Below are 25,815 nucleotides of genomic sequence, written 5' to 3'. Positions count from 1 at the left end.
ATACACCTATAATCATCTCAAACCTTGAACTCTTAAAACTAGTGTTTACAACTAGGGCATGTTGTGTAACTATTAGATACTTAGGTAGATATTTGCAATTGACACGAAGACACGAATATTATATGAACCTTACAATTATAATATTGAAACTGTGCTTTATGTGATGATATTTTATATTTATCGGGGTATGATCCCATATCAATAAATTCATTCAATGTTTTCGTTGAATAATAAAATTTCATCTATTTTTAGGGCACTCTGTCGTGGACTTGGGGCCTCTCAAACTAATGCTGAAGGCCAAGCCATGGGATTTAAAGCGTAATCTAAGGCGTATCTCTACAAGAATAGAGATCAGTTTCAGTTACAGAAATAGGAAGACGGGACCACAATTTAATGTTTGCGAATACTGCCAAGGAAAGTGAGCTACAATATGTTCTGTTCGATTTTGAATCTTGCGACCTGTTACATAAGATTGATGCAGAGTTCACTGTAAACGTTAGATGTTTCGATGTCAGTCTGAGGATCTATGAGGTACGACTCATCCTGTCACGTTTTATAAACTATTTTAGCAATCCCATATCCCACCTAATTATGAAATTTAATATCATGAAAACTCAAACATATACCTGAGATGTTTTCGTACGTATTCGTAGTCAAATTAGAAATAACCACATACTACTACATCGAACAAGGTAGGTTTTAATTTAAAATATATTAAGAAAGCTCATTTCTATTATTTCATACCTTGAATAGTTTGCCTGAATATATTCTCTCAGACATAGTCCTATTGTCCGGATCCTGAAAATCTACAACATTTAAATTTTAAGAATTTCAGGACTGGTCTGCTTTTGTAAGGGCAATCCATAGATATGTTAATTATAAATAGATTGAGAATAGAGCAGCGTTAGCGTAACCTATTTAAATAATCCATCAACAACTTCAGTAGTCTTCAATAAGCCTAATCCACAAAATCCCGCACCGCAGCTTAAACGCGCTAAGAGCTAGACACAAAAAGCGAATGGCCCATTAGCGATCAGCACAAAAGGGGCTAAATTCGGCAGACGAGAGGCCCAGAGGGAACTCCGAGGAGCAATGACAGGGGGGCCTTGGCGCGGGCCTCCGCGGGCCTCCGCTGTCTCGGCGGCAGACATATTGTTTATGTACACTCCTGCGCAGCTTAGCCAAGGATTTTGATAGAGGACATTTTTTGTGTGGCGTCTTAGGAGTTTGTGAGTAGGTGAAATGGATGGTTGGATTTGGATGTTTTTCCGTAGTTTGTGTTAGCAAGGTTTCAGGTACTGAAATTTTTGGATTCTATTTTCGACGTTGATACAGTTTAGGAGAAGAGATGTTTAAAACCGTTTAAATGTACTTAAAGGAAGCAAAGAGATGATTATGAAAGGATGTATTGAGAATAGATCTGTGATATCACCTCCCACCTCCATCAAACAAACTTCACCTAACGTACGGTCATAACTATTTAGTAATCTGTGGTACGGTCGGCAGCGCCGAGTCACGTGCAGAGGTTAGACGTTACGATCGTGATGATGACGTGCTTTTGCTAATAGTACCTACCACACACACATACGTTAACACACCTACTTAGCCAGGTATGCAGGCGGGCATAGGTTATTGGCAGTTTTCCGTTAGGTTTTGCTTGGCTCTTAGCTTTCAGTACCACGAAGTATTCATACCAATATTGTAGACAGTGTAAAGTGCACAAAAACCAACGTTCAAAATAAAAGTTTGGCATTTTTTTCACAATATTTCAAAGCCGGAAGAATGACTAATGTAATTTGCCTATTCGCTGGGTTCTCAATGTCAATGTGAAGGTAGGCAGGTACTTGAACCTACACTGAGCGTTGCAGTTTCTTATCTAACCAAAACGTTAATTCCACGTAATGGGGGCTTTATCGCGAATTCCTAATTACTTGTATGGCTTGTTCATTTAATTTAATCTTTTTACTTAAAAATAAATTTTAGGTAGGTAAGTACTTTATGTTATCCAATGTGTTAAGTACACTGTTTTTTAAGCAAGATCTTTATTTATTTTCTGTAACTAGCTTCGCTTCTTCATAATAATATAGCCTGTCGGTGGGAAAGCTGAGCTAGATATTTGTGGTAAAAATCATTGCAATATTATTTATGCTATGCTCATAACATAAAGTAAAGCATATAATACCGCTAGCTGTAAGCCTGTATATTGTATAAGCATTAAGCACACTACGAATATCGTTCAAATTAAATTGTGAAAAACAAACAATGCAGATACATTGCATTCTTTTAAAGCAATAAATTATTTAAGTATTAAACATTTAATGTTGAACATTACCCAGTAAGCCGTCAGAGGTCTGTTAACATTTAATAGGTATATTCAACTTGGCCACTATAGTGATGTGAATTCTTGTGAGGCACTGGCATGAAAACATCGGAACTTTCGTATTGGAACTTTGGTTTTCATTTATTCAATTTTCCAGTCCTCTATAGAGATTCCTAAAATCAAAGAGCATCGAATGGTACCTTAAAAATATATTTAATAGCAATAGATTAAATTATTGCGGAAAGTGCTTTTAAAAAAACCTGTTCTAGACCCCCTGCATACATTAGGTAAGTACGGTGGCCTGCGCCTAAAAGTATACAGGCGGAGTTTTTAAAATAGCGATCCATGATGACGAAGGGACCAGCTACATCTGCTATAAATCCGGGGACGTGTTGTGTGTGATGTGTGTAGCAGTGGTGTTTATGTGGATGTGCTTGAGCAGCATGTGAGCTTGAGATTGTTATTTTAAAAACTCCGCCGGTATACTTTTAGGCGCAGGCCACCGTACATATCTATCATAAGTTTCATGATAGTTTCCGCTACAGGCCCCACTTTGTATGCGAGAAAACGTAAATGTTTTTGACAACCAAACCTGTACTTGACGGACTGGAACTGGATGTAATTGTCGAAAGTTCCGTCCCCACGTCCGCGGCACATCCCTAGCGGCGGCTCGGATGGAGATGTGCTGTACAAAAACTAGGCGCCCTGGGAATTCGCGCAAGACAATTAATTAAGAGCTATTAATTTTTGAATCTCCTTTTAGAAGCTGAATGGAGCGGCCTACGTCAGCGCCGGAGCCGTTCCTGTCTTGTCTCTGAAACTATTTGCAACTTTTCAGAGGTAGTTAAGTACTATAAAATTGGATTAATTGTATCTGAGTTTTATTATGGGAGAAGTGGATAGTTTAGACTAGTTTAGAGTATTTTATATAGCGAAGAACGAAAAAATAAAACCGTTTCGTACAGTACTCAGCCAGCAATATGTGGCTTTTAACTGCAGCTAGGTGCCTCGTCAGGAACGCACCGGCCCGCAGCCGCTCGATTTATGATATCGATATTGTTATAAAGGCTCACAGTTGATTCCTTGGGAAAATTCCTTTCAAATATTTTCACGTAGAGTCCCTTTCGCGGTCTCGGGTTGCGGGAATAGTCGTTAATCGACTTTCAGACTTTCGAAATTACACCTTGGGTGCCCGCAAAGTAAATTAACCATATAAAAAGGAACAATGTGTGTAACCAGAAACGTTCGGCTGCCGAGAAGAACTATTAACCTCACCTTGTGGTTTCTGGAAGTAACTGGAACCGTTACCATCCGGCCCACGGGTGTTGCTAGTCCGAGCTTCAGCTCCTGTAGTCCAGTTTGGTTCGTTAGAAATTGGCTTAGATGATCCCGGGTTTATTGACCGATACTGGGCCCGGCCCGGCCGCGTCCGGGGGGCGCTTGGTTCGCACGCTCCACCAATCACTTTTAATTGAATGGAAAAAGTGCCCCGATGACTCACGGGTCACTTCTCCGACTGAAATAGCAAACTTACATTAACTTCTTAGACGCTTTTTTGCGATCGCGATCAAGAATTGTCCATGAGGACAATCTAGTGAATGTAACACTTCATTGGGTTTTAGGTGTGAGCAAAAAAAGCGTATTGAGTTAGATGGAATAAGATTATGTGGAGAAGTCATCGCCCGCTGGTGGCGGATGGTGTGCACACTTTGACGACAAATTGGTTTGTTTAGTGGCCATTGAGTTGCGACATCCAGACTGGACGTACTAATTGACATAATTACGCAAATGGCTCAGGACATCTTGGCGTTTGTCTCATGACTCTCATGAGCGCTTCTCGGTGACGCATAGCGCACAATCAGCTGTCGCCAGTGGTTCTTGAATGTGAATGAATATACGTTAGGTTGAAGTCTAAATAGCCTTGCTGCAATTACCTTGAGTAATGTGAGTAATTTTATATTTAACTCGCTATTAAATACCACTGAAAAGAAAGTCGTTGGTTTCATAATTATTTTCATCGGCCATTTACATCATTTCGGATGAGATCGATATACTTACATCAGATTCAACAATAACATCAATACCTTATAGCTGTTTTTTTCAGTCCAGGAATCTGTCAGTACCCATTTTTGTGAATCACCGACACCGTTATCACCAACAGTATGTTCATAATAGATAGGTACCTACTTGGTTGTAGACATTCTGTGGATATACGAAAATTGTGGATTCTCGAATAACCACAAAAATCTATGAAAAACACTATAAGATTAATCCAATATATTATCCAATGCTGAAAAAACTATAAGTTAGTAATTAAATCATGAACTTCATGATAACAAAGACACAGACTACTCAAGAGTTTGAAATGCATTTCCAAGTTGTCGAATTTCCCCCCGGCCGGTGTTGCCTCGGCCGCGTGCCGCAGCCCCTACCTGTGACCGGTTCCTTTGTGCTCTCTGGAACATTCCACACTACAGGACTTCACATTCACATGCGTACTTTATTTATATGTACATTTGTTTGAGGCAGAGATATAAAGAGCTGAAAATTCTAGCTTGTTATTTGGTTACTCGGAGTTCAGTCTTCACTCATCTTTGTCTCATTTTCTAGGATTGTAGAAAATAATTAAGCAGTAAATAATGGCATTTGGATTCGGGTTTACATTTAATATATTATGTTCATAATGCCGCATACATATACTTTTTATGTAAAAATATTTCCGCCTTGGAAATGTAACAATATAATTATATTCTTGTCCGCATACGCGCATTTTATTTATTTATTTATTTATATAAGGCACATCAACAGTACATGTTACAACACACTATACACGCATTCAATTACTGATCCAACTTTTCACCGGTTAACTTCCAAATATTTAAAGATAAGTTTACCTAGGAATCGCTTTTATTCTTAGATTCAACAATGGCATTAGTCGTAGTTGATATGAAAATGGAGAATTCTAAGGCTCCATAAATTAGTTGTAAGTAGTTTGGTTGCTGATGGGCCTGGTACAAAATGTAGCATGTACTCGCCAAATGCCGATGCTATGAGTGACGAAACCTTCTTCGTGGTAGGTAATTTAACGTTTTATATCCGTGATGCTCCGTCAGCCATTAATAACAGAGTATTTGCTGGTGTCTAGGCAATTAGCGGATTGAAGAGTCGTCACGAAAATAAGTTCTATTAACATCTGCAAGTTTCCTATTGAATGAGTTCGCGTTAGCCGCAAGTCGTGACGGCGGTTTGTTACACTAATGCCGGCACAAAAAGAAAACTGCCCTCCTTGACGGGCCGAACTCGTTGTGACGCCGGGGGCCCCGCGTCTTGTTCCTAATATGTCTGCGTCGGTTTCCGTGTGTGTACTTAGCACATAACGATCAATCTGCTTTTCAATGTGCACGACGGCTAGAAACCAAAATTTGCCTTAAGATAAAATTCACCAATCAAAGCTAGAAGGGAAAACATAACGGCTGGAAAATAGGATGTCGGAAAGCGCTAGCGAGGATGTGAACATTCCTGGGGCGGAGCAGCAAGTGTGCAATTGATTCATGATGAAGTAATTAGCGGAGCCGCCGGGTGACCCGCCGCGGGGGAGCCCACATGTCGCACACGCGACTACGAACTGCGAAAAAACGCAAACGAGATAAAAAGCAGTTGCCAGGCGTGAGAACAGCGACACGTGGCGACGCCGCTCATTCAAGCATTTGATTCATGAATTGCACTGGCAGTGTCTTGAAGACATAGAAGAGCAAAAAGCAGACGTCTAATATCCTAGGGGATGCATGGATGCATGGACGAGGGGCGCGGAGGTCGCGGAATGCAGCGACCGCCGGCAGCGGCGCCGGATAACTATAAATCAGACCCCGATCGAGGTCGAAACGGACGCAGGTTATTTTTGAAATTGCGTGCACAATATTATGTGTTTAGGTGGAATATGATAATTGGCACCGTAAGCCGATACCGCCTATGGAATTACAGAGCTCTGAGGCAAAGGCGCCGGCGCGTTTACGAGCCTCGCTCGCCTCCGCCGATCACGCCTCGTTACGTTCGCCATTTTTGTAAATTTCGTGTTGCGAGAGCGGCGGCCGATCGCCGATTACCGGAACCACATATGCGATATACTCGCTGCGTATAGCTGATGCAGACCCCCGTGTGGGTCTGATTATTCTTACCTGTCGACATTGAAATTGCCCTGCGGTTGCCTGGTTCAACTGGTCATACCTATCAAGACCTCGTCAGTTCACTTGGAAAAGTAAAAACAAAAGCTAGAAAGAAGATAACAAGTGTAGCTTATGATGAGCATGACTAGCCATGACTAGCGACCTGTCGATGCGACGTCCCTGGCCGCAAGCAATTACAAGGGAATCTATCCGAATAATGATAACAAAGCTATTTTGGGAACTATGATAAATGCTGTGATATTTCATTAACATAATGTTTTTTGTCGCACCTTTGGAGGTGGCCGGCAAAAGGTAGACTATGAGGGTGCAGAATTGTTTGGTCCACATTCTCTTAGCGGCTGCGGGGGATAAGGGATCTTTGGTCCAGTGTGGTAGAGTTCGAAACGGATTGGGAGATCTTCTGTTATTCTGTCTGATAGGATGGTCGGTTGTTGTTCAGAGAAGTGTGCTCTGTGGGTTGGTGTTAGGGGTCAGAACGGCTTGTCAAGCGGAGGTGCGAAGGGCGGCCCTGCACTATCAATCAGCGAGGCGCCAGGGAATGGTCGGTTCGTGAGAAACCGTAAACACGTACTCGGTTTATCGGATAAAGAGTTTTTTTCGGATCCAGACAATTAATGGATTGCGCCGTTAGGAGTTTATTTGGAACCCGACTCTGCTTAGCGCTGCACGTAACTAATTTATTTGGAAGGGTTTGACAGGTAGATAGATATAGATAGGTATTATAATAGTGCGGATCTCCTCAAAGGGTCGTCGAGTTATCTGTTGATGGATGGTCAGTTATTGAATGTCTGACGCAGCTACTTTTAGAATTATTTTTTTCAGTTTCAGCCTGTTTCCTCTTTGTTGTATTCTCTACTGAAAGCTCGGCGGATGTAACGGCCACTAATATAAATTGATTTGGCTAATCTTATCTGATTGCCCCTAACAAGCCGTAACGGTTTCCTGTCCGTGCAATTATGGAACACGGATTCGAAAATCAAACATAATACAATATTGGATATTTCGAAATAAAAACCAGCTGAACGTTAAACAGTGCGGCGGGTGCTAATGAATAGGAAATTCCTTGGAAACATAAACTCGATTGACCTGTCCGCGTATTGATTTGTACCAGCCATCTCTAAGCGGTTTCAAATTGTTGGACAAATATTTGTAGGTTCAGGGCGGTCGCGCACACACGTGGGGAGGGTCGGGAAAAAAATGCGTCTACATGTCGCGGTTGTGTTGACAGTACGCATAGCTGAGGACTGTAGCCGCCTCCATTCATAGAAAGACGTTCATTCTGAGCAGATCTGTGAGGGGAGGGGAGGCAAATACAGGACCTTATTCTGCTATGCAGATTATAGAGGGATATCGGTGGAGGAAGCATGGGATGTTTTTAACTGAACTGAGACGCCTTATGTTTATGAATGTTAAGATCGTTAAATTTGATTACTAGAACGGTATTTTATATACAACAATCTATTGTTGTACCTACTTTTTTATGTTAACATTACAGTTGTAATTCTTTTTCACTAAATGAGTACTTACATCAATTTCCAATAACATTAAAACCTACCGGCACATCACCGGCCCTCGACTAGCTTAGCAGAACAAGCCCCCACAGACAATCGTGTGAAGGCGCTTATCTGAAGGAAGCCGCAGTGTTATTCTGCTATTTGATAAATATTTAATTTAGTCGCGGCGTGAGAGGTGGCCTGCAGATTAGATACCGGCCCTGGGAACCAGCCTCATCCAGGACTGTCCTCATCTTGGGAACAGACAGCAATGACAGTGCGAGCCTTAGCTTCGTCTTCAGTCGAAAGGACATAAGCTACATTAATATGAAAATATAGGGCCGCTATTAGGGCGTAAGTATAATTTAGTTAAGTTGAAACAGAAACAAGTGCCAACTCCAAAAAAAAAAGATTATTAGGGTAACCTTTCTTCTTTATAGTAATTTGTAAAAATAACCTGGTACGTATTATGGGTCTTCAGGCTTAGAATCTCTCATCTTTTATCCGTTGCAAAGTTAGCGTTGGATTCTATCCCCCTTATTCATAGAAAAGTTACAATACGTTTTAACTAATAAACTGTTTTGTCCCTCTCTGTCAAAGAACAAATTGTACTTTGTCGGAGAGGGACAAAACAGTTTATTAGTTAAAACTTATTGTAACTTCTCTATGAATAAGGGGGTATATATTGAGTTATTTTCAGTTTAAGATTCCTTGGTACCTACATAATATAGGTATGTTGGGTTTATGGTAATTTCATCGGCTCTATCACTGAATAATAACCCAATTACAGTGCGAACATTAGGAACTCGAACTAAAAACATTTATGTAGATCTGCCACGTCGTTGCGACAGTCGGGTAAGAAGTCAGAGGCGCCTTGCATTACCTCCCTCAGCCGGTGTGTTGACTAAATGACTAGTGTAAGTTTCACGCGGGCGATTCTCACGACCCGACCACAAAAAAAAACAGAATTCCCAAAATTTCCAAAGCAATAGACACGTCGCTTTAACATAAACAAGTATAAATAAGTTTTTTTTCTGTAATGTTGCATTCCGAAGGTCTCGGCTACAGCTGATCGGAGTTAGGTCGGCGCTGTAATTCATTGTTATAGTGTAGAACATCTGTAAAACTATGGTTTAGGGTTCAAAGATATTACAATAGTTATTAGTAATTTGTAGTCGTATCAAAAACGCGGGCATAGTGGACATTTGTTCCACGGCATATTATTATAAGTAATCATTATCCACAACAATACCAACTTTCATTAATTTTCGTAAACAAGCCAATGAGTTTCTTCAGAGGCTTTCATCAACCTAAACACTTGTAAAAAGGTTCGTTGTTAATTGTTTGGGTGGGCCAAAGTTACGATTCCGAAGGTTACCTTAACGAGAGCAACGTATATCTTATTCTCCATGCATCTTCTTTATATGTATTAGTGCACAATCGAACAAGCCTATCGACATCAACCAGTAATTGTATGTACCTTACTACTTCTTCTTAATTTTCCGTGACTTACACTAGAGCTTTAGATCGTTTGGTAACCGTGTGGTGAAAGGATTGTCCAGTCGATTAGCTTCTGTCACTGACTGCCCACTGCCCTGCTGGAGCTTCTCCCAAGGACCTGTCAACACTACCCACGACATTCCTCAAAAGCAGTAGAAAAACCTTCGGTAAAACACTCAAGATGAAGTGAGATACATAGAGAGATAAATATGGCGGCGGCGGCGTCAACATTAATATCCGTAGGGTTTGCTATCGTAAATTTTAATTCAGGTAAAGTTTTAGCATTCTACTCTCAAACTAAACATCCCGCAGCAAACAGATAAAGTCGGAGTTATTTATTTATTTACCAACACGTTGCCTCTAATAACGGAACAGGGGGTACAACAAATAAATCCATTTCGTGTTATTCTCACAGTTCGCCTTTTCGATATGATGTTACACCATTCCTTTGTGTTCGTCTCTGTCTCTCTCGTGCGCGGGCGCGTCTCTCCGTCCCCGTCTAGTCGTCAATGGGACCGGTCGTCAATTCTCGGAATAAGCTCGTGGCACTTTTTAGAGCGCACAATAATTTTATCGGGAAATGCATAGTTTATTGAAGGGTTGCTGGTTCGGTGCCCGACGGGTCAATTATCAGAACTCCCCGAAAGCCGCCTAATGGCCGGCTTCGAAGCTCGAACACCAATTTATGTCATTTCACACGATATTTTTTGTCGCATTCCTTTATAATTACGTTCAGGCATTTGATTATAGAAATTATTGTCTACTAATAATCGTATTTTAGTCAAAGTTATTTAGGATTCGAGATTGGATGGATTATCGGGGTGCTTTACTAAAGGGTTTGGATCTGGAAGCTATAATGATATTCGGGTAAAATTGTGTGCAGGACGACATGATAGCTGAAAACGTCTTGTTTACCAAATAGGACTGGCTAATTGCGAATACATTTTGTATTCCTGCCTGACCACAATTTGTAAAAGATAAAATTATTCAGGATTGTAATTGTAAAGAGTAATAAGAGTGTAGTAAGGTAGGACTAGTTTGTTACTGAAATGTAATACATTAATACTCGTCAACACGTACATAATGAAATCTGGTAGTTACCGGATAAAAAGCTTAAGTACAATATTTAGTATGGTATATTACTTACTCACAAAAATATAAATGAAATAGGTACAAAATAAATGCAATAAAAATGCATTTTATAAATTGAAAAGGGCACTATGGAACAAAAGCCTCTCCGCGTAGCACTTCCTCTGCTACGCCGTGCTACGAAGGTGCTACGAATCTTCGTAGCATTGTAGAGGGCTTTTCTATGCAAGTTATTTGTAACTTTGAATGCATTTATTGAAAATTTAGATTGTAATAGATGTGTATTTCTTTTTAATAAACACTACTTAATTTATTATACTTAACCTAAAAGTTGAAGTTGGTATGTTATATACAGCTAGATTCCTATTGATATTACTCACATACATTAATTTACAGTAATAGTGATCATCTGGTAACAAGTTCACTTAGGGTTCACCATTACTTTACCCCACAAATACAATGTGCGGACCTTTTCCTTGAGACAAAGAAGCATATGATTTGAACAACGCGTCGGTCGCCGCTGCGCTTCCTGCGCACATGCGCCCAGCGCTCAATGGACCCATTAATAGCAACAAATGAATGAGTGCGTAAAAACATATGTGTCGCACCAGCATCGAACCCGGGACCCCCGCCACATGCCCGGACATTGTCTTACGCAAAAAGACCTCAAGTTCATTCAATAACTTGTATTTTTAGGATTTCGTAGAATTCCCCTTTTTCATGAGCCGAATTGTTTGAAACGAGATATTTGACTTCCCCTCGGGTCGGAAGTAGGGACTTGTGTCCGGTCATTCAGGGCGTATCATGCCATGCAGCCCGCATAAGTACCTAACTAAAGTTTTTTTTACAATGACTTATAGTACTTAAGCGTTTTTTTTGGCCACCAACGATCATTCATTATTGGTACTTTCAAACCATTGATACCGGAACCACATAATAAACCTTCTCGCAATGCATGAGTGAGTGGTTATCAAAGTCAAAGTATTTTATTCTGCAAAATGCTTTTATTAATCGTATATATATTTTTTTCTGATGAATGTGATATGCTTAACAAAATAAATCTCTGCTCGAAAAAGTTTGCAGAAGAACAGAGGCATAAACTCCTGAACCATCTTTTATTGTAAGACTTATTAACTCACATCGGCCTCAGACATAGACTGTGTAGAGTTTTGTTTCAAAGAATATTATTGATCCTATCCTCCATAATTATATAAGTACTTAAGTAACTAAGTAGTAACTGTATTTTTATTTAGATTGTGGCTCCTCCAAAACATTCACAGAAGTGGCAAAATCTTGCTAATACCTTTTTTAAATAGCTCAAACTATTCATACTTTTTTCTCGCCTGCCAGTTATTTCCTGCGCATTTCACTTTTAGTTTGTTTAGTGGCGAGTACCACAATGAAGCAAGTGCGGGTTACCTGCCGACGGCGACAGGTAGTGGGTTCGGTTCCCGGCCCGTTAGCCGGCGGCCGCCTGGCGCCTCCATTGTCCATGTAGCTGATCCAGCATCTTCACACCAATTGACACCAAAATTCCCGCAGAGCACTTTGTTAATAGCTGTCGTACAAAGGCTGTTGTCAGAAATGGACATTACACAGCGGAAGTTTTCGACTCGCTGGCGCTTTTCAAGACAACTAAATGTACATATTTTATATAGCACGGATCTTTACCCCACTGATCGTCCACAATAGGGCGTAAGAAAGACACTTGAGTCGTGAATGTCCATTGACATGGTAGGCGATGTTGCGGTGGTTAGTTAGTTGTTTGTGTTGGTTTATCGACGGATATGATATCGTCCGTCTAGCTGGTTTCCTTTCCGTATCACTCCACAAAGCGTTATCCCGACAACTCATTCAATGGGAAAATACTATAAATCGTATGTTTGTATATGTGACGGTCGTATCTGTGATAAGCTGTCTCTTTAGGTCGTGGGTTCTAATCCTGGCCATGAATAGAGGAGGTTATTTGCGTGAGTTATGCTACAAATAAAAGTACTAAACATAACAGCGTCCGTAAGTTTATTGGCGAAATTGTTAGTTGATCGCGGCTAATACAAGCCCGCATGGGGCCGCAGTGGCTTAATTAAGCCATAAATAAAGTTAAGTGCAATGATTGGTGATACGTTTACTGGCACAAATAGCGGTCACGTGTCACATTCGCATGTAGCCGAGTCACGAGGAATTAGGGTGCCTCGATGATGTGGTTATTACGATGTAGCTCTCGATTTGTTATAATTATAATCGTTGTAACACGATAGGCTTGAGGGACGGAAGTTGCATTTGTTTGTGTGGATTAGAAACTTAAATTAAGTATATTATCATGGAACGCGGCCTTGATGAATTACTATAACTCAAAAATACATTAAAAATAATATTTTCCAAACATGGTGTTTGGATGGTTGTTGAAGAATTTATTTTAAGAAAAGCATTGATCTGATTCTGCTATTACATATTATTTGTTGTAGTATGATTGTACTTGTACTAACAAAATTCATTCACAAATTCCTCTCTTACCTTTGCCCTTGTGCGTTGAAACTCCAACTAGAGAGACCAAACAACATAACACTATGTCAATATTGATAAAAAAACAGCTGTTGGTGTGGTCCCGAGTCCCACGGCGGCGGCGGCGGCGGCGGCGCGGACTCGCAGGCCTACGCACGGCTTATCAACGACATTGACTTACGATTTAGAATCGCTCTAAAACGAGAATATTAATAATATCTCGTATTGCGAATGATTCAGAGGTCATTGCTTGGTGTGCGATGCGGCTCTAGATCGGAGTTTAGACATTTAAATTAGTACCTATCGTCTGGAGTTTCGCGAGAAAAACCCATGATCTTGACCTCGCGAGTGTCGGTTAGTTATTAATGCCATTATGTGATAGGTGAGCAGTCGGCGTTCGTTTTGATCCTGATAGATAGCGTGTTCGGGAGAACCACGAACTTTTTTTAGCTGCAAGCAAATGTTAGGGAAACAAAATGATGTAAGCATGGCCTTAGGACACTTATGTGCTAAACAATACAGTGCGGCGTCGTTGCCTCTGATGTAGCCACGACGAGTCGTAGCCAACAATGTGACGGCACACGTCAAACCAAAGAGGTTAACTATGCCCACTTGAGGACTTTCCAAATGAGCCGTCTCTGCCATTAGCACTACGGAGGCACCGTTCGGATAGTGCCTATGTACGAGTATATTACTGCAAGCAGATACTTGTACTCCACATGTTTTGTCGCTGGCTGCCCGAGGCCCGACGGAGGCTCGATAAACAAAGGACGCAGTAACGCGGCGCGCCAAAAAGATGCTCTTTAGAGATTACTGCTGTGTGCGAGCGCGCATACACACACGTCATCAAATAAAACCACGGGGACACATCCCGGCGACCGGCACGCCATATAATATTTGAGTTATAAATTTTACGGACCACGACAAGTGTTTGCACAGCGAGATGGAATGCCGAGCCCGCTCGCACACTCGCTACACCAACTAGATAATAATTGAGACCTCCCAAACATAACACTTAACGCAGACCTGATGATTAGAGTAATGAAATGACTATTCCTGTTTTGTGATGACAATCTGACGCCGTCCTTTATCTGATTCCAAATTCCGTGAAGCGAGAGATTCTCCAACGGCTTTTAGCTTCAGGGGGCCGGCGGGCGCGGCAGGTTGTTTCGGTTGGGAAAAAAACGTGATACGCCTAACACGATACATTTATCAGGCAATCTCCGGGTTTCTATCTGCGTGTAATCTGCTAACAGGCATTGCGTTCACTTGATCTCATTGAGCGACGCTCAATAGCACAGGAGGCTATTCAAGGTAAAGAGACCTCCCCGCGCCGCGGACACACCCGTGGGACGCTCCCACCGCCCGGTGGCATCCACTAATGGATGTACAAAATGATCTTATTGCTCTTGTTGATATTTTTTGCGGTCCTCGCCACAATGACCCGAACTCATTGCACAATGCGGCCGTCACGGGACAACACTATCTATTATAATTTGGAAGCATTTATTATTATATTTGCGGTGTTGTATTACCCCACAATGTACGGAGAGAATCAATAACGATCAGAGGAACAAAGCAGTCGTGGGACTTATCTGCGGAGTGGCGAGTTCGCTCGCAGGCTGCGCTGGGCTAATCTCTCACGTTAAGTGCAGAAAGGGTTACCAGATAAGACGTAGAATTATGGGCTTTAGCTGTCAGAGCTACGATGTTTACGCACCGCGAGTTCAATATCAAACCTACAAGGAGGAGGAACGCCCAGAAAATTAGCAACAATTAGCTCAGAAAAGATTCGTTGTGTTTTTTGCGAAAAGTGGAGATTTAGGAAATGTGTGTGCGGCGCCGCCCTGCGAGTGTGCGAGGAATGCGGCCCACTCACACGCCCAGGAGATGACTTGGTCCTTTTTAAAAGGGCACGATTCCTGGAAGCTGCGGCGGCCGGCCGGGCGCGGCGGCGGCGGCGGCGGCGCTCGCCCCGTATTGTGCCGCGGCTAGTTTTGATCTTATTGTTAATGGGACGCCAAGTTTTTTTCATCCGATCTGGTAAAAAGGTATCATCGGACCCCAGCGGAAACGTTACAGGCCGTGTGAAGTAAAATGGATGCAAGTTCTACGAAGGAGGTGTTATTTTAATCGTAGCCCGCCATTGTGGCGCAGGAATTTAGATAGCCTGTCATATTTAATGGGCACCTCACTGTCGAGCTCGTCTCGACGCCTCCTGAATTATTCATCGACGCACATTTTCACATGTTCCCAAATATTTAAAGGGTTACATTGACTTGGCGGGACATCAGATTCCCGTGACGGTGTGGTACTAATCGATTGTGTAAAAAAACCTGAACGCCATAAGAAAGCTATAACGTTAAGCCGAAACCTCCCCTTTGTAAATGTCTGAAACAAAACACGGGAGAAACAACATAGAGCTGAGAGTGATTACTGAAGAAGCAGACAGATAGGGGTGCATTGAGTGTTTACCTTCGTCTGCGGGCGTGAGAGCCACACACGGCCGCTCTCCGCTACCTACTCGTAATTATCTACTAGTTGATGACATATCTGATAAGCAGCTCTCTGCGCCACCAAATTATAATAACTCTATTATAGCTTCAGTATGGGAATTTTGGGTGGAAACTAAGACATTAGTGGGGGATGTTTTAAATTCTCAGGCTCTATAAGAAATGATAATGCCAATGATATCGGATTGATACGATCAAGTGTCAATTAATTGTTTGTTAAGTAGCTTTCCTTTTACTGATGGATTAGTTGGACGATTGGGTTCGATTTCTAAAGTGGTAGGAAGGACCACCTACCAACATTCTTCATCATGAAAACTAAGAAATGCTTTCACATCTAGCTAGATTAAGGCGACAGGGTTCTAGCTAGACCAATACAGCGAACAGCCGCATATTTGGAAGACATCTCTTACTATAACTACCCTTTTAGAGCTTTTAGGGATTAATTTCTTGTAGTGATGAGCATAAATATTTACAAAACCATCTAGGTGTTATTTTATTTAAATTAAAAGCCTTGAATACCTGATTCATCTACCACAAAAGTAATAAATGATATTGATAAATGGAAAGCCCAACCGCCTAGGGAGCGTTCCCGCGCCACTTCACTCTTACACAAAGAGCTTTTATAAGCTTTCAGATTTTTGTTCCCAATCTGACAAATTATTGCGAATTCTTGGGTTTCTTCACAGAGCCATGTTTACAAATACGCTTCCTGCTTATTTGGGTAACTTGCTATCGACAAATAACAGGAGCCTCATTGTTAAGCGAGTCTGTTATGATCTTATGAAGTCATGTATTTTTTTTGTTCAGTGGAGGTGTTCATAATGGTCATGAATTAATAACTGTACCTAGTAGGTAATAGTAACACCTATATGGCACTTATTTCACAACATAGTAGAGATTACGTTCGATCACTGATAATAATGATATCTTTTCAGTAATTAATTTCAATTAATTACTTAAATAAAAAATATTAAAAGCTGAATCGGAAGCACTTTTGCATTGCGTTCCACTTGTATTGTAGAACACAAGACGCCCCAACTGAAAATTCTAAGAAAACACTTCAATACAACAGGAAGCAATTTCATTTCTCAAAATCCTTGATTTCTTAATGAATTCTTTAAATGTATCGAGCTGCAAAGTGTTCGCGATTACGAGTCCCCAGCCACTCACCAACCAAATCGAATTACCAATTATTACAGGCTTACAATAACAATTACCCGTAGTACATAGTACTGTAAGATTATACATCAAATAAAGAGGCCGCAAAATGAGAGGTTGCATGTCTTTTGTTTTTTTTATTAAATTCCCTGAGGCCCCAGGGCTGCGCCGCGGCCTCACGGATAATGAGCGGTTAAGATTATGAATGAAACCTCCGCGGAGCGTGCGTGTGTGTGTGATCCGTGTGGCGACGCGCGACGTGTAGGGCCCCTGCGTGTGTGTGCGTGAGGCCTTGCAAGTGCATACCGCTGCGATCTCGATAGAATCGGAATTTTTCTTTCGCCTTTGTCATTGGATACTTGATATTGAACATGCACTTTTACCCATTATTTATGTCACAGCAGCCTCCCGTGCTATCACTGTTCGAAAGCTCGTGATGGACGCACAATGTGACCTGTTTATGAATGCAAATTGCTCGTGTTTACGAGATAGAGCCTCGGCCCGGGCGAATTAGCGGCAGCTATGTTTAAACGGCCGTAGTTGAGGCGTGTAATGATGACACCTCGACAAGACGCGAGGACCAGTCCCTATTGTCTGATCCGAGGAATTTTAAGGTCCAATTATGACTGTGCCGCTTCCATTAACAACTTTATTTATAGTGAGATGAATAACGCGCGGCTTTTTAATCAATTATGTTGTGGCAGAGACGGCAGCCGACGGTACGGCGATTGTACAATAATTGCTGATCATTCCGCGATGAATTAACTCGGAATTATCATATAAATTAAATTATCCAGCGTTGAAGGCTACTGATGAGTCAATTTTGAGTCCCCTGACTAGTTCCGACACCGCATCGCTTGACAAACCTGATGGGATACCAGCTATCCTGTGGTAGACTGCGGGACAAAGAAAAATGTCGAAACTGCCGTTTTATTGGGGCAATTAAAGTGATGTTCCTTAACCACTATAAACGCTTATGGACGCAGTCAGTTTCCCATTTAATCCGCTGTAGCCATCTCTGTGTTTTGAAAATAATGATTGCCAGTTGTTGCTTCTATATAATCAGTTTAATCGTGTACCCTCTAGGTCAAACCCAATAGAGCTTTGTGCTTGCGCTTGGGTTTACGATCAGATTCACTCCTTTTTTTTGGAGGGCTTTTATATTAGCTAAAGCCAGCTAGCTAGTTTGCTGAATCCTCTTCTCAACGATGACAAAATATAGATAACTTTATAGATCTAAGTTTGAAGGTTTGAGGTTCTAAGTAAGAATTTCCAAAATTAAATCACATGTTCTTGGCATCAAATTCAATTGAGCAGCATCAAATTTTTTTGTAACAATTTGTCCAAGTAAGCGGATTAATTCTATCAGCTACACAACGGTATCCTATCAAACTTTCTACTCAATTCCCTGAAGCCACTCACAGTAGGTAGGTACTTTCAGTCGGTGTCAGGGTCCACTCGCCTCCGCCCTGGACGCGGGGGGCACCAGGGCGAGACGTAATATAATATTTCCCAACAGTTTATTTATTGCGGGCGGCGCCGAGGCTTCCAGGAACGGACCCAAGCCGTTACGTCGGGAAAAAACCACCAAACTGCATATTTGCCCCGTCACTCCGTTCACAGCCACTGTCCCTTGGACCGCGCTGGACCAAACCATACATTGACCCTTATTTATGTTGGTTACTGACGCTTTTTGAACAAAGTTGGCGGATGAAAATGTGCCGCCGCAGGACAACTTTAATCGTTTCCAGAGACGTAGTTCAGAGCGCGATTAGTTGGATATTTATTGTATGGAAGACATGTCGAAAAGCGCATCTCGTTGGAATTAATGGGGCGGAACGTAGGGTATAGCTGAATAGATGAGCTTGACGAGATTTGGGCAACGAGTCGACATGACAATGGGATGCGCGGAGACGGCACCTGTATGGCGATGCTTTGTTATATCATTTGGTTTTGTTATTACCTAAGTAGGTATAAGCTTTTCGTGTTAAAGTCAAGTCGATGTTAATATGAATGTCCTTTTGAAATCGTCAGCTGTAGTTTAAAGGTACTTTTGATGGCTTTGAGTTTCTGATGTTGTAATAAATAATACCATATTTTTTTTGTTTGCCCTCATTATGTTATAGATGAAAAAGAAGGGTCAATATGGTTATCGATACAGATAGACTCCTAAATTGAATTGGGAATTTTACCATTGGAAGTATTTTTAAAGAAACACTAATCTAAAATAAAAACTGTCCAAATGGTTTGGCGCATTTGATGATAACTTTTTTTTGGACAGCCTGTATTCTATCTATACTTTTTAAAATACAGCATGAGTCTTATGGCGTTTGATAGACATATTTTAAGCTTTTGCTTAGTATAGGGTTCCATACCTGCGACGCGTAGTCTGAAGTCGTCTGAAGACTCGTCATCAGCCTATAGCAATCCACTGCTGGACGTAGGACTCTCCCAAAGCACGCCACTGGATGCTATCTTAAGCTTTCCGCATCCAATCATATCCAGCCACCTTTCGCAAGTCGTCACCCCATCTAGCCGGAGGGCGTCCCACACTACGTTTGCCTAGTCGCGGCCTCCACTCCAGAGCACGTTTACCCGTCTGAATACTACTTCTAACATATTATTATTATGCATATACATTACAGAACCTTCAGGGTTTTCGCATTTTTTCAATCTTTCGATAAATGAGTTATAGATTCAATATTTTTATAAGCTCTCATATTATGATGATCATGAAAATTCTCAATACCTAACTTAATTTCGTTTCCGCTCGAAACTACCGTATTTGTATAACTTCTAGACCTTTAAACCTCTCAACTTTTTTAAAAATTAGTATGTAGATCAGACTTTCCTGCTCTTGACGAATAGTGAAGGTCGACTATTTTTATAATACATGAATTGTAAATTCTACCGATTACATATAAGTGTCGCCATCTATTGACTGAAATTTGAATTAAAACAGCAAATCTTACATCCACACATCACTATATTGATCAAGTCCAGTCACACAAATAAAAGTTTACGTAATATTTACAGTAATAAATTAAATAATCACTCACTGATCATCACTGTCGCTGCCGGAATAGTCGGCCAATAGAGATAATCCTGACGGCTTTTTCTCACTTCCCGCAGTTGAATCATTATTCTGAGTCTTGACATCATCTGTGGAACTGACAGCTGTACTGCTACTCTGTGTGTGACTGCTACCGGCCGTTTTTACTGCACCTTTTGTCCTTACTAGATTGGCTAAAGAGGATTTACTCGATAGCCCTCCAATGCTTTTGTTCCAAGATTCCTCTTTCTTTATAGGAATGCTCTTAGAAGCTGCGACTTCTATTTTAGAGGTCTTCGCTGGTGGTCCTTCGTCGTCGTCAATCTCTTCCACTATTTCTTCTGCAACTATCTTGCTGGCTGAAGGGTTACGATAGTTTTGTCTGGAAAGCAAGATAACAAAAATATTAGTAAGGCAAACATCGTTGCGTAACCGTGCTTTGATCAAAGGAGAACGGCGATAAATGCCATGCATTCCTAACCGCAGGGTGCATGGAAGGAGCATCCTCGATTGACGTGTTTTGAGTGCAGATAGCTCAGTCGGGTTAGCCCACGTTTCTCTCGCCAGAAATGCGGGATCGAATCTCGGCGCCGACATGCACCATCGAGTACTTTAGAATTTATGTACAATTCAATGTATACCATGGCTCTTACATTGAAGGAAAATATCGTGAGGACGATTCAAGAGCACGTATTTTACAGAAAAAAACAGCATTTGAACCATAGAATAACGCGTACTAGTATTACTGTACTTGTTATTGTATGATTTGAACTCATCACACTCTCGAATGTGATCATGTTTTATAAATACTAGCTAAGCTACTCACTTAATAAAGTCATCATCCTCCTGCGCCTCTCTCTTTAGCCGGTCCTCCCTGGTCTCTGGGCGGTACTGGCTCAGCAGCCCCTCGTAGTCCACGCTCCGCTGGCGCCGGTTCAGCTCCTTCAGCTCCTCCAGACTCTCGAGCAGCTCGATCTCCTGCTTGGACTGCTCTGTGCGGATCTCTGGAAGATGATTAGTGGAGTGTTAGCTTTGAATAATAATAAAAAACTAGGTACTTACAAGAATGCAGTTAAAGTATGAGGAATTATCAGATGAAAAGAAATGATAAAAATGACCCATAATTATGTGAGTATGTATATGTAAGTGAAATTATGTGTTGGGCAATTTTTATAGTTTAGTTGAGTGAATAAGGTGAGGAAGGTAGAGGAGTAGACTGTTTGGAAGGCTTTTAGTTGTCGAATGAAAGTGAAAGATCAATGAAGACTTATTGTCTTCAATAAGTTACATTGCCTAAAGTGTGTCTATTTTGCCATTTTTCCTGTTCTAGCTTACATTTACATGACTGTGTGCAATGTGCATTACACTTTCCGGAAAACAAAATGTTAGCCCTCAATAATTTTAAATAATTCCTCACCTAATGTTTCGCCTGCAATGGTCTGTATACTTAATTCATATCATACAGTATCTCTAATATCTGTGGGCTACTAACTGGCTATTGTATTGACTGATGATAACGGGTTCCGCTCATCTGGCATAATCTTTATTGACCAAAACTCATTTCGCATAACTCGTATCGTCTAAACTTTTTTGGCCGAACCATCACTTTGCCAAGACTTATGTGGCATAAGGCTCGTTTCGTCTAAAACTCTTTAGGCACAATCTTTAAACACCTAAGTTTCGTTTGCTCAAATTTATGTTCGTCTATACCTATGTATAATCTTGTTTCTCCTAATGTTATCTTAATAAATAATATATTAAGTATGTAATAAATGTACAAATTGTGGTATTTTTCTCCTACATCCCGAAAATCACGATATTGTATGATCAAAAAATCGAAAGTTAACGACCAATATAATTATTACAAACCCCATGAGATCGAAACCTAAAAATAGGTGCGACGACGAGCAAAGCGAGGAGGAGCGTGTTAGGTGCACATGTTCATCAAAACCAAAGCGGAGCGCAGCGAAGCGGAGCGGAGCGTTTTCCAAACAGCGGAAACAATACAAGGCACCAGTTTGCGCTATGTAGGGAGACGCTCCGTCAAAGTTAAAGCCAAACGAATATTATTACTTTGTATAAACCTATGCCATAGCATTATTAGGCTATTCAAGATTTGGCCATACCATTATTAGGCTAAACAATGTTATGCGAAATAAGTTTTTACTAAACGAGATTTATGCCATACGATTTTCGGCGTAACGAGACTTTGACCAAACGTTACTATGCAATACGAGATTAGGCAAAAAAATCTTATGCCAAAAAAGGTAGAACCGATGATAACCCATTAAATCCCTAAACAAAACAGCATCTATTCTATTCTGAGAGAGGGCGAAGTTCCTGTATGTGGCTCTCTCGAGTGGAACCTTTGTACATATCCCCTTAATTTCAGCTTCAGCCAGCCTGGCTCCCGAGTGAACTGGAGCAGCAAGCCTGGGTGTTGCAATAGCTGAGATAGGATACAAAACAGCATCTTACCAAGCAGTTTCATGGGATTATTGGCCTCCTCCTCTTTCTGTTCATCCTCTTCCTTCTTGGCTTGTTCCTCGGCCAGCTTCAGTGCCATGAAGTTCCTGGTGGCTCCGGCTTCAATCTCGTAGTCTGTGTTCTTAGGGTCAGTCTTGAATGATATCTCTTGGAGACATCTTGTGCACTGGAAATGATGTTAGGTGGTTTTTTAGCTTGACTAAATCAGAATATTTGATTTAATACATAAAATTAGAAAATCATGTACTTAAGGTCTGGCTAGGTAGTTTTTTCACCTCAATTTATAACAATTTTTCCAGTGAATATTGGTATCATGATCAAATAAGGTAACTATACATAGGTTATTTATTATACATAGAATGTTAAAGTAAGTTCACTTTACATATTTAGAGAATTTTGGCTCCAGTAGCTACAATTGTAGCCTTTATCTACTAGCAATCATTCTTATTTCTCACATCCAACACCAAAAAGCTTAGTAAAACCTGCAAATCAGCCAAAAAATATCCATGTTCACATAACTAACCTTGATATAAAACCTGTAAATCCTAATACCAAGGTAGTCCTGGTTCTCTACATCCTCCTTGCGCGCATTGAACTTCTTCCCCTTGTAGATGTACTCCCCGCAGGTGGCGCAGCGCATGTTGAAGGGAGCCATGAGCCGCACCGTGTACTGGCGGTTCTTTGCAAGTTTCATGCGCGGGATCTTCGACGGATCGAAGTCCGGAGGGTAGTATTTCTGGAAATTACAAGTGTTGGGGTAAGAGTAAGGGTTTTAAGATAGAAAGCTGAGTGTGTTGGCGGTGATTCTCTATTTTTACTTACAGCAAAGTGTCAGAAAACTTTCAATATAATAATTTCTACTACAGAAAAATTTATTGTAATAGATAAATGTTTTGTAGCATCTAAACAACTCGTTACTAGAAGTCCAATTAAGCAAAGCATAATTGGTTGAGCTGGTCACTTTCTTCATCAAGATCCTGATTATGTTTTTAGGTTAGGTTTACAAAATTATTTAAATTTAAGTTCGATGAGATGATATTAATTATTTAAAATGAATACTTACATTTAACACTTTTCTTTCAGACATTTTAGAGCTGTGTTATTTATCAAGTTCTGAAGAAAAATACGAGAAAACACTGAAATTACGTGTTTACACAAACAAACGTCAACAACTAATCTGTGAACAGTCTTTGACAGATGACACTGACAGACTGTCAGTGACAGTAAACATAAAAATCACAGATAAAAAATAACCGGGATATTTTCGGACTTCGTGTCTGAATGATGTTATTATTCGGAGCAAAAAGCATTCCCCGGCGCCGCCGCCGCGCCCGTTGAGTTCATACCTTCTAGGAGAAGTAGGTAATAGGTATAAATAAATGTTCCTTGGTTCATACTATTTTGTTTTAACTCTATAGAAGATGTTTAATTTGTGTTTTAGTATTTTGATAATGTCAACCTAAATTGTTTAAAGAACTTGTATCTTAAACCTAAGTTCCACGATACAGGTTCGCCTAGTGTGGAACTTGTAGCCACACCACAATTTGTTAATAAACGTTTTTACTTTTACTTTACTTTATACGCCATGCAACTGGAGTTAACTACGTCTGTAAGGCTGCGTTTCCATTGACGCGGAGCTGTGCGGAGATGAGCGGAGAATAGCGGTGAAAAGTGGAGAGTGTTTCCACTGAGGCGGAGAGGAGCGGAGCGGGGCGGTGCTGTGCGGAGCGGAGCGGGGCGGTGCGGAGCAAACTTTGGAGTTGCGCAATTTTGCGCTCAGTTTGTCTCCATCTTTCAGAAAGAGCATACGTCATGTTGTCGCTTAAAAAGAAAAAAGCAATCCTTTTATATCTTTCCTTACTTGAAGACGAAGATAACGAATCAGATGAAGTAGCATTGACTGTTGCGACTTTTTTGGATATTTACTTTACTTTACTTACCTAGCTACCCTCCGCAACGCACCGCCCTGTCCTCCGCTCCGCTGTCCTCCGCTCCACACCGCCCCGCTGTCCTCCGCTCCACACCGCCCCGCTGTCCTCCGCTCCGCATCATTATTTTATATGAATATCCGTTCAGCTCTGCCCCGCTCCGCTCGTGCTGTTTCCATTGAAGCGGAGCGGAGATTTCGAGCATTGTGATTGGACAATTCATGCACCGCTAAGCACCGCTCCGCCCAGCTCCGCGTCAATGGAAACGCAGCCTAATACTCTGTAACGTTTGCAGCGTTTTTATAAGTCTCTCCCACAGCTGGATCAGGTTTCCACACAAGACACAAGTGCAGACAGTGGCGGATTTACAAATTTGCCGCCCGTAGGCCATTTAACTTTTGCCGCCCCTACTGACTTCTGAAATTCAATTTGTTAGTTTAATCCCGTTATTAGTATGATTGTGAACTTAATGATGTGGATATTTCTATGTCTATCTGTCACCAACTTCAAATGTTTCATCAAATCTTATTTAAGGTTCCGTACTTCAAAAGGAAAAAAGAAACCCTTATAGGATCACTTTGTTGTCCGGCTGTCTTTTTCTCAGAAACGGGTAAAAATATCAAAGCTGACATTTCGCAAAGATATACAAGGTGGGCCAAAAGTTATCACCCTATTGGAAATTGCTCTCATTTGTACAAATGGCCGCCAATTTCAAATTTGTTTTGATATTGGTGGACTAGACAAATGCAGAATACAAGTTGACAAGCCATGGAAGCCACACTTCCCAAGAACGCCAAATAATTTTGTATAAGTATTCAGTTTTAGGGTCGCCTTTTTTTTTCGTTTTATATGTCATTTTTCCCTGCAATATCGCCCAATTTAACCGTTTCAGACAGTTTTTGTGGGTGTTTTTTCAAGATCCGTGTTATTGTGAATAAGCCCGTGTCTCTGGAAGCCCTTAAGGACAACATTCGACACGAGTGCGAGAATCTCTCGCCCGAAGGTCTCGCTGAATTGATGAGAAATGCCATAAAAGGAGCCCGTAGGGCAATCAATTGTGACGGCGCCCATTTGGCCAATATCATCTTCTAGACTTTACCAATAAAATTTTAAATGTTCAAATAAACATAGTTAATAAATAAACAGAATCGACGTTTTTCATTTAGAAAAAAATTTGAGCCAATCATGATAGGATGACTTCTTTTATCCACCTTGTACAAACGTACGGCATCGACAAACTGGTAAAATAAATTAAAGAAAAAAAAAAAGTTAACTTCCATACATTTAAAATGGGGATGATTTTTTTCGTTGATGTAAGGTAGTACAGGTCTTTCAAAAATATCAAAGGTCTTCTCAAACCATTTTTTTATTGAGTGACTGGTTTGCGAAATATTAAGCTTAAAACTGCGAATTTTTGGTAGACTCAAGTGTTTGGACCAAAAATATCACTGATGTACTTAGTACATATTATTATGACAAAATTCCACATTATCCACATAACTACCATTACAGCCGTTTCCAGTTTCTCCAAATTCGAAAGTATTCCCGCCGCTTCTTGTCGCGTTACAGGATTTTCAGTAATATCATAT

At 40.9% G+C, this 25,815-nt stretch overlaps 1 protein-coding gene across 1 annotated transcript; it reads right to left on the bottom strand.

Moving 5' to 3' along the window:
• Positions 1-19,730: 19,730 nt before the first annotated feature.
• On the bottom strand, positions 19,731-23,400 carry LOC119692293 (splicing factor YJU2). Its single transcript, XM_038112346.2, has 5 exons — positions 23,362-23,400; positions 22,822-23,034; positions 22,290-22,464; positions 20,638-20,815; positions 19,731-20,193 (listed from the first exon to the last, which is right to left on the bottom strand). Exons 1-5 carry the CDS (start codon positions 23,383-23,385, stop codon positions 19,815-19,817), a joined length of 969 nt encoding a protein of 322 aa, XP_037968274.2. The 5' UTR covers positions 23,386-23,400; the 3' UTR covers positions 19,731-19,814.
• Between the last annotated feature and the right edge of the window lie 2,415 nt (positions 23,401-25,815).

The sequence above is a fragment of the Plutella xylostella genome, chromosome 13 (genome assembly GCF_932276165.1).
Source record: "Plutella xylostella chromosome 13, ilPluXylo3.1, whole genome shotgun sequence".
Taxonomy (NCBI): domain Eukaryota; kingdom Metazoa; phylum Arthropoda; class Insecta; order Lepidoptera; family Plutellidae; genus Plutella; species Plutella xylostella.
The sequence above is the reverse complement of the archived record's forward strand: the minus strand, read 5'-3'. Positions and strand labels throughout refer to the sequence as shown.